General features: G+C 47.5%; 1 protein-coding gene across 1 annotated transcript in view; it reads right to left on the reverse strand.

Moving 5' to 3' along the window:
- The window catches only part of LOC307091217 (RAS guanyl-releasing protein 2-like), a 43,826-nt gene that overhangs the window by 18,796 nt on the left and 15,030 nt on the right, over nucleotides 1-10,000 (reverse strand). Inside the window, exons 2-7 of the mRNA XM_079758142.1 lie at nucleotides 9,376-9,585; nucleotides 8,020-8,122; nucleotides 6,893-6,949; nucleotides 5,840-5,971; nucleotides 3,605-3,755; nucleotides 1,788-1,961 (exon numbers count right to left, since the gene is read on the reverse strand). Of these exons, the coding sequence (XP_079614268.1) occupies nucleotides 1,788-1,961; nucleotides 3,605-3,755; nucleotides 5,840-5,971; nucleotides 6,893-6,949; nucleotides 8,020-8,122; nucleotides 9,376-9,445 (687 nt within the window). The 5' untranslated portion in view covers nucleotides 9,446-9,585. The remainder of the gene's footprint in view (nucleotides 1-1,787; nucleotides 1,962-3,604; nucleotides 3,756-5,839; nucleotides 5,972-6,892; nucleotides 6,950-8,019; nucleotides 8,123-9,375; nucleotides 9,586-10,000) is intronic.

A 10,000-nucleotide genomic window follows, 5' to 3' on the forward strand; every position in this document is an offset into this window, starting at 1 on the left:
GCAGGATTGGTCACTTGCATAACATGAATGAACCGATCAGATTATGGACAAATCATCTCTCTTGTGTCTCTGTGTGTGCTAATATCCTGTTTTTATGTGTTTTAAACTACGAAAGTCGTGATAAAACGCTTCCTTGGCAGTTGTGAAAGCTAGACCGGGGACAGATTAACTGTAGATTAAAGTTGGGATTAAGAATGTCTGGACCGGTCGGCTCACCGTGGATTATTTAACGTGTCAACTGAACAACATCACTCTGCAATACATCGATGACTGGACTCATAGCTGCCCAAAAACGTAGCCTGTAATCTGCTCGGCTAAGCATCCCTCTCAATCGCTCTGGTTTTGTTTCAAACAGGCATTACATTGGCTGTACTTCTCTCTCGTCCCATCACTCTGTCTCTCTCCCTCTCTCTGCCCATTTCTGTCTGTAATGACGGTCTGTGTTGTGTTTGGTTTATAATTGCATTGGAAAAACGGCTCGCCGCTTTCAGACCATCAGGGCGTAGAGTCAGTGCTCTGGAACGTTTCCCTCCGAGGGCTCGGTCTGATTGTTATTCATGGTCAGAATCAGTCATTCGGATAACCACATCTCATTCAATTAACTCACTTTTAATTTCCAGGCAACATATGCCCAACAAGACATTCAAGTTAGCCCAAGCACATTTGAGCCTAATGGCAGAAATGGCAAAAGGCAGACCGGCACTACCCTGCCTAACAAAAGGGAGCGCGTCTCTTTTGGACTCAGACACGTTCTAACGACGTTAAGACGAGTTGCAGAAATTTTGCACTGGAGAAAAAAAGGGAACACTGAATCTGCTGTTAAGGAGCTTATTTTCTGGTGCAACGTTCATGTGTCACCTCAGAGGCGACAACACACTTTCTAGCGTTATACGGCGACAAGTGAACGATGTCAACGATGGGGAGAATAAGCCGCCTTGAAACCAGGAAAGGATCTCTGTGAACCATCGCACTCTTCAGTGTGGATTGAACCTCACTCACATTGTGTTGATCAATAGAAAATATCTTTATGAGTAGAAATCGCTGCACCTCACGTTATATTATTGAATTCATAACCCAAGGTAGGGGCTGTGGTCAGGCTTGCAGTTCGGTCCGGGCTGTGAGTCGTCGGCAGCCACACACTACAGCTCGGGTTAGCATTGCCTATCGGGATTAGCAAAGCATAGCATAGCGTGTTGTGGCATGAGCCACTCGGTGTTGTGTCTGGACATGGCTTAGCGTAGCATGGTGTACTGCTTTGCCGGTGAGCGTGTGTGTGTGTGTGTGTGTGTGTGTGTGTGAGTGTGTGTGTGTGTGTGTGTCTGTGTTAACGCGTGTGTGTGTGTGTGTCTGTGTGTGTGTGTGTGTGTGTGTGTGTGTGTGTGCGGGCGTGGGTGTGTGTGAGTGAGTGTGTGGGTGTGTCTGAGTGTGGGTGTTTTTGTTGTGTGTGTGTGTGTGTGGTGGGGAGTGCATGGGCGTGTGTGTGTGTGTGTGTGTGTGTGTGTGTCTGTGTGTCTGTCTGTCTGTCTGTCTGTCTGTCTGTCTGTCTGTCTGTCTTTCTGTGTGTCCGCGTGGGTGTGTGTGTGTGTGTGTGTGTGAGTGTGTCTGTGTGTCTGTCTGTCTGTCTGTCTGTCTTTCTGTGTGTCCGCGTGGGTCTGTGTGTGTGTGTGTGTGAGTGTGTCAGCGTAAGTGCTTGCTCGCAGGTGCGTGCTTGCGTGCGGTTGGCGTGTATCAGTGTGCATCCTTGAGTGCGTGCGTGTGCGTGTGTGCGTGCGTGTGTGTGGCCGTACCTGGGCCACCCTGATGAAGTGCGATACGACAGCGGCCCTCTGGGGGGCGGTGGGCTTGCTGAGCACCATGAGCTGGATCCACTGAGACACGCTGTTGAAGAGAGTGATGAAGCGCTCCAGCACGGGGTTATCCACCGTGCAGCCGTGCATCACGAAGCTGTGGTAGTCCTGGAACTGCAGGGAGGGGGAGAGAGAGAGAGAAGAGAGAGAGAGAGAGAGAGAGAGAGAGAGAGAGAGAGAGAGAGAGAGAGGGAGAGAGAGGGGGGGAGAGAGAGGGGGGGGAGAGAGAGGGGAGGAGAGAGAGGGGAGGAGAGAGAGAGAGGGGGGGAAGAGAGAGAGAGAGAGAGAGAGAGAGAGAGGGAGAGGGAGAGAGAGAGAGAGAGAGAGAGAGAGAGAGGGAGAGAGAGAGAGAAAGAGGGGGGAGAGAGAGAGAGGGGGGGAAAGAGAGAGAGAGACATAGCAGGATGGGAGAGACAGTCAGGGAGAGACAGAGAGGAGCAGAGAGAGAGGGGTAGGGAGAGAGACATGGTGAGACAGAGCAAGTGTTTAAGACACATAGAGAGAGAAACTTAGAGAGAAATAGAGGGAGAGGCAGTGAAAGACATAGACTGACAGAGATAGAGAGATAGGGGGATGGGGAGAGAGACGTAGAGAGGCATAGAAAGTGATGGAGATGATAGGGGAGAGAGAGAGAGAAAGAGAGATGATTGAGGTAGATAAAGAGATAAAGATGAAGAGAGATATGGAGAGGGAGTGGAAATAGAGGAAGAGATAGGGAGAAGAATCAGAGAGACACCCACGCACACTTGTACAAGTGTTTGCCGCATGCTGTATGCTGAGTACACATGTAAGGCCTTGTGGTGGCAAAAATACCCTCTCTCTCTCTCTCTCTCTCTCTCTCTCTCTCGCTCTCTCTCTCTCTCTCTCTCTCTCTCTCTCTCTCTCTCTCTCTCTCTCTCTCTCTCTCTCTCTCTCTCTCTCTGTCCTAACATGACCCGACAGAGAGTCTGCAATGATACCATTTCTATTTTCTGTTTATTCATCGCACCATAAAGCACCCATTCATCTCATCCCCCCCCCCACCCAGACATACTTCAGCTGCTGTTATTATCTGTGTGCGTTGCTTGCGGGGCTGGCCAGTGTGTAAGATATCTAATGGTTATAAACGGAGACAGACAGGGACCCACAAGGTTTTGTTGTGTTTGACGAGCAGACGAAAACAGCACCAACACAAAGACGACCAGTAAACATGCGACAGGCAAATTGGCCCATATTCTGACTGGCGCTGTCTGTTGTCGCTGCCAAATACAGAGCCCGGCCGCTGTGTTGGAAGGTTGTTTATTTGTTTGTGGAGTGGGTTATTCTGTGTTGAGGGTGTTCATTTGTGGTGTTTTTCGAGAGCCGAATGGTGCATCCATCGCTGTGAGGATCGGGTATTTCCCAAATAAAGGAAGAGACAGCATCCGATTTGGATGAAATGTGGGTGATATAAGGCTGTCTAGAGGAGGGGCAGGAGGGGGCGTGGCTCTGTCTAGAGGAGGGGCAGGAGGGGGCGTGGCTCTGTCTAGAGGAGGGGCAAGAGGGGCGTGGCTCTGTCTAGAGGAGGGATAGGAGGGGGCGTGGCTCTGTCTAGAGGAGGGATAGGAGGGGGCGTGGCTCTGTCTAGAGGAGGGATAGGAGGGGGCGTGGCTCTGTCTAGAGGAGGGATAGGAGGGGGCGTGGCTCTGTCTAGAGGAGGGATAGGAGGGGGCGTGGCTCTGTCTAGAGGAGGGATAGGAGGGGGTGAGCACTTAGACACACACACAACCCACACTGACCAGGATCTTGCAGAAGGACTTGTACTCCAGGTAGGTGAGGTGCTCGGCAAGCTCGCAGGAGTCCAGGTGGTCGAAGAGGAGGGACATCTTCCTCTTCTTGGAGACGGAGGGTACGCGCTGCGTCACCTGCCGCTTCCACTTGTAGGACGGCCTGAAAGAGGGGGGGGGGGCGGTGAACCATATAGATTAAGAAGACCTCTGATAACCTTAGATGATTTGATGTGATGTCCTGGTGGCAATACTACATTTGAATACATTCAAGAATGAATGGATGAATGATTGGTAAAATTGCCTGATCGACATGCTGATGGTGAAGGATAGGGCAAACCCATTGTGGTTTTTTGTTACAGCAACCACTTCCTGCCACCAGCACTCTCGTTTCTGTTTCCTGTCAGTGTCCGAGGCTTGTTTCGGTGTCAGACACTCGATGGACAGAAGTAAGGAAAATTTGATGATTTCCATAAAACCAATTACCTGAAATGTCAACTCTCTTGGAATAGAATAGAGAACGATTTTGATTATATTTGTTTTGCTCGTTTTTTATAAAAAAAAAGATTCTCACAAGACCAATTTGTGCCATAAACCCGTGTTGTAGGGTCCACAGGGAAACAAGGAAACTGCAATTACTCTTACCCGCGCAGAGTAAAAATAATGTGTGTGTGTGTGTGTGTGTGTGTGTTTGTGTGTGTGTGTGTGTGTGTGTGTGTGTGCGTGTATGACATGTTAAAAGCATTTGCAGTTAAGGGCATGGCTGTCCCATACTTATTAACAACAAAGGATATTTTTTGTTCGACTTGTTCAATGGAACAGTTCACTTTTTATCTCAACATGGATTTAGGGTTTGGGACATTCCACCAAAATGGACACAACACATAGGGCCCTATTTTAACGGTCTGAAACGCAAGTCAGAAGCGCAAAACGCAAGTAGCTTTGTGGGCGGACCTCTGGCGCTGTTGCTATTATACCGGCGGATAAATTACTTTTGCATCCAACGCAAATCTAAAATGGGTTGGTCTGAATACTCGTAGGTGTGTTTTGGGCGTAACGTGCAATAAACCAATGAGAGTGCCATCTCCCATCCCCTTTAAGAGCCATGAGCGCATTTGAACCTGACGAGTTGATATTTTGACAGCGCGTTTGAAGTCTCTGCTGAGACAGACGAATGATCACATGAATTTCTAACTTCAAATGGCTCAGTTTATGGCCAAATAATATGGCCTAATTCACACATGGGATAGCCGTTTCTTTTTTTTTGTAAAGAGAAGTTAACACATATATGATATAAGTTCCTGTGGTCGCAACTGTGGTTATATTCAATGATATGCGGCAATCTATTAACAAACTTTGTTTGTTACCAGTATTGTATACATTATCGTTATCGACTTGTGTTCATAATATGCATTTGTCCTTCCATTAATATACATTGACAATGACTGCATTATGCGTTACGTGTTTAGTTTGCGTGTGTTTAAACAGATGGCTGCACAAACGCGCGCCAAGCATCACCCGCATCCATTCATTCTTTCAAACACTCAATCGCGGTAAAACTACGTTTTCTCATGTTCGAACACTCATCAATCCTAAAAGTCATGGGCTTGTACACGATGTCTCTGTCAAGAAAATATGCGTTTGCTGTACGGTGTTTGTAGATGCATGGATTTAAAAGTACAACTTATTACCGCCGTGTCAGCTGTTCTTTCCAAAATAATTTAACCAATTGTGCAGGACGCAAGATAGGGCCCACAGACCCTTTCAAGGCGTCTCAAACCTCATGACCACATGCAGTCATCTTCACACCCTGGACTAGCACTGCTGTACCACATCGTGACTCCAGAGATCTCATACCACCAGAGGAGCCACGGCGGACCACGGACATGCAGACAGAGGGTTGTGACCGCACAAAGCACAGAGACTCACGTCTGCATCCGGACACAGGCTCACACGAGACAAGATAAGCACGCACACACACCGAGGCGCACATACACACGCACACATAGGTATTCGCACACTCGCACAGACAGATGAACAGGCACAGACACACAACAATATATATATATATATATATATGCATACGCACATACAGGTGCAGACACAAATATACACCGATGAGGCAGATAAATGCACGCACCATCACATAGGTAGATGCATACACATTTGGTTCGAAAAAAAAAAAACGGGTCAGGCAAACAGTGAGGAACACACACACACAGGGAGATAAAAGCGAGTGTCACGTACACACTGTCGATGTCAATGAGCTGACTCTGGCTCTCGTTGCCCTCGGTGACCAGGAGGTCTTTGAGGTCTTTGATCTGTTCCGCCAGCTCTGGGTTCAGGTTGAACTCTGCCGGGAACTCTGAGATCCAGTATCTGAAATGAACACGGCCGTTGATTAGAACAGAGGTAGAGAAGTACGTGGACCGAATACGGACTTTATGCGTTATGTGGTTGAGAGAAACAAAACCGGAAAGAGAGACAAGAAGTAAAACGAGGATAAGCGGAGCGAGACAGGTAGAAAAGACCAACAGAAAAGACTGACAGGGAGAACGATACCTCACTAGGTCACTTTTGCTACTTTGTTGCAGTATATATGACAATTGCACTATATGACAATTAATATTCAAACTGCACCTTAATTGCTCTTTGCACTTCTACTTAGATCTCCAACAACATTTCGTCGTCACTGTACTTGCGTAATGACACAGAAGTTGAATCTGAATCTGAATCGAGGGGAACAAGACAAGACAGTAGGTCAGGCACGCAGACAGACTTTCAGTCAAACACTGAGGGGAAAGCAAGGAGGACTGACAGACGTGCTGAGAGGCCAAACAGATTTATAGAACGAGAGTGACAGGCAGACAGGCAGACAGGCAGAGAGGCTAATGGGGATGAGAGTCGATGGGCAAATGAACGTTTGGGCTGTTAAACAAGGGCTGACACTTCTAGAGCAGTGGTTCTCAACCTGTGGGTCAGGAGCCCACGTGGGTCGCCTGATTTGCATTTGAGGACCTCGGAGATCCCTTGGCATAGAAGCCACAGATATTTGACGGTGCATTTTGTTGATTTTTTTAATCCTCTATTAGTCCTTTATATATAGAAAGTGTGGCTAATGATTAACTGGGATCTGTGTATCGCCGGCAGATGTTGCCAGAGTGTGAACAGTGTGTGCGAGAGCGCAGACGCACACTGGGAAGAAGTCAGGGTAACAACAAACGACAGTGTGAAAACACTGTGGAAGCCACTGATTTGGATGGAGTGTGTGTGAAGGGGATGGGCGGGATTTGGATTTACTTGACCAGGTGACAGATCCTGGTCCTCAGCTCAGCGGTGCAGCTCTCCTCCTGGGACCTGTAGTTCTTTAGTCAAGGTAGCTCATGTGTTCGAACATGCAACAACCACTTTCTCGATTTGTACGACTACAGGCCTGCGCACATGACAACCGTGGTTAGAAACCGGGGATCGAGTGCATTCACGTCGCTAGACAACTGCTGCACAATTAACGTGTCACTGAGCAGCAGCGAGGCAGTACGTGCAAAGGCTTTTCAGAATATACAGATGGAAAATAAATCCACAGAGACAAACCTAAGAGCAGCACTCGAGTTGAGGGGGATAAGGGGGGATGGCATCCCCCTTTGGAAGTAAAATTACCAAAATCATCCCCCTTCTGAAACAGCCATCCCCCTTTCCCATCCCCTGTTATTTTATCAATTAATGTGGAACTATTACCGCTATTTCATTATAGTGGTTTCCTTTTTCAATTCGGCGCAACGTTACTTTTCCCAGGGACTGATTTGACAGCGACACTGCATTCTCGGGCAGTATGCTATTGCGCAAGCACGCAGGCACGCTTGCTGCGCGCCTGCGTACTTGCGCAATAGTGCGTTAACAAGCTCTCATTCCACACCGTACGAGACAGACACTGGTAGCGCGAAGCTGTCTCTGCATCTCAGACATCGCTTCCGCAGGCAACTCTGTCCCCTTTTCTCCCTTTCATTCCAACCCGTGAGCAACGCTAGTCTCCCTCCTCTGCCGAATGCATTTTTGAAAAAATAGAAAAATAATCAGTTTTTAAAATCCTTAAATGTGATGCATGCCTCCGAATCGTGTGGTGCGTCCGATCAGCTGCGTTTTTGGGGATAAAATATATAATATTATTGTTATTATTATTATTATTATTATTATCACACGTTGGTCTCCCACCATATGCGCTGTCATCAGCACAAATGATCTGTCCCTAAAAGTTAAAATCCAATAGTGTGCACAACGCTCACTTCCCCAACCGAGCCTTTAAGTGCGCGTGCACTCTTGGCCTCGGCGAGACGCCGATCGTGATCCTGCAAGGTCAGGGCGTGCAAAAGTGTTCGGAGTGGCCTGTGGCTGGCGTGCGTTCACAGGTGGAGCACGGTGATGAAGGATACTTGAGCACAAGTCTCTTGGCCATGTCGGTGGAGGGCAGGTACCAGGGGTGCATCATCAGAAACATACGCACGACCGATGAGTCCTTCAGCGTGCCCTTCTCATCTGGGAGGGGGGGGGGGGGGGACACAAACACAACAACTAGAATCAAAACAGAGGGGAAAAAGGATAAGTGCACGTTTGTGTACGTGCACTTCCGACGATGTGGGCTGAGCGGTTGTTGACTGCAATCAGCCGGAGGGAATAAGGAGCCACTTGTTGCACACGGGAGTGGGAGCAATTGAGGAAACGGAGGACTTTCTTTTTCTAGCAGAGTGATGCAAATAGCGTTCTTTGTTGCTGTTATTTAAGTGTTTCTTTATCGTTGTAGAGAGTGGCCTCCAGTTAAAAAAAGATGATACATACTAAAGTTTCACTTTGTTTATATTTACTGTTAACACTTTGCAATGAGTGAGCGTTATGTGTAATATCTTTACGAGCTCATAGCTTAAAATTACATGGGCATATCTGGAGTCAATGATTTCAATAATGTTGCTCGTACCTCTCTCTTTGTTAACAAGAATCAAACTAACGGCACTGCCAAAACCCTCCCACTCACGCCTCCCAGTTGGAATGGACAGAAGCCAGAAACATTTACTGAAATTTGTTCATTAGCTTCTTAGTTGATTCATTACCAATTAGCTAATGCTCTAGTAATCCATAACTAATAATGTTCATGTTTACTAATGACGTTCATGCTAACTATGTTATTAATTTATACATAATTTAATAGGGCTAATCTAGACTGACATCGCCAGACCAAAATGCCTCTGGACGCACTTGGACGGCCCTTCAGCCAACCAGAGCAACAGAAAGCCTGACACATGAGCCGCAGCTATCTTAATTAGGGTAGGGTTAACCCAAACCCACTAACCCTAACCCCTATGCAAATGCTCAATAACACAGCTTCGTACCGCATTGCAATGTTAATGAATGGTTAATAATGTTCCCTTGTTGTAAAGTGTTACCAATGTGCTTTTAACCATGAGGGTATATGGTAATCTTGTACCCCCTGAGTCATGTTAGGGGGGTTTGACTCCCAGCCAAAAGGTTGTGGATTCTAACCCTAATTTCGGGCCCGATGACTGCAGTCTATCTAGACATGTAGGGCAGGTACCCCTATATAATCCCTCTAAGTAGACCCTATTCAGAAGACATCTTGATCCCAAGCAAGGCTGTCATATCCAGTTCAGGGACGTCTTGCTAGAGGAAGCCTACTGGTGGTAGACAGTGGGGATGGAAAACCCCTCCACCCGGCACCCCGTCCACACACTCTGTTGCTCCTACACCCTCTCCCCAGCACACACCACCCTACTGACCGAAGGCTTGGATGCAGGACTCCACCAGGTCCTCTACGGTGGCCGCCTGCTCGGTGGAAGCGGTCTCCATCGCTCCAACCCTTCTGCTCCACCTCCTCCACCTCCCCCTTCTCCTCCTCCTCCTGTCTCCCTCACGGCGCTGTGGAGGATCCTTCGCCTTCTTCTTCTGTGGTGCTCCCGCTTCCCCTTCACAACCAGATCAGCTTGGGGCTGAGAGAGAGAGCGAGAGAGAGAGAGAGAGAGAGAGAGAGAGAGAGAGAGAGAGAGAGAGAGGGAGAGAGAGAGAGAGAGAGAGAGATTCAAAGGTTCAAAAATGGTTCAAAAATGTTTTGAGATATTCATGTATATATATCTATACTGCACCATTTCCTAGTGTTACAAAGGGCGAGCGACAAACCGACTGCATGGCATTGAAACACTACAGTCAAGGACAAATAGGTATATGTTTGAAAATACTAAAATATAAGTAAAAGGATTTAAAATAAATTGTAACAACCGGTTACAGAACAGTTCAAATCAAACCCAACAGCACAGACACAACAAAATGCTTAAAAAACTTAAACTCTTCTTGTTTGGATTTTGGATGTCCAGTCTCCCTGTAGACAGCAGACATCAAGACTCCCTC

Source organism: Pollachius pollachius (assembly GCF_949987615.1).
Source record: "Pollachius pollachius genome assembly, chromosome: 20".
Taxonomy (NCBI): Eukaryota; Metazoa; Chordata; class Actinopteri; order Gadiformes; family Gadidae; genus Pollachius; species Pollachius pollachius.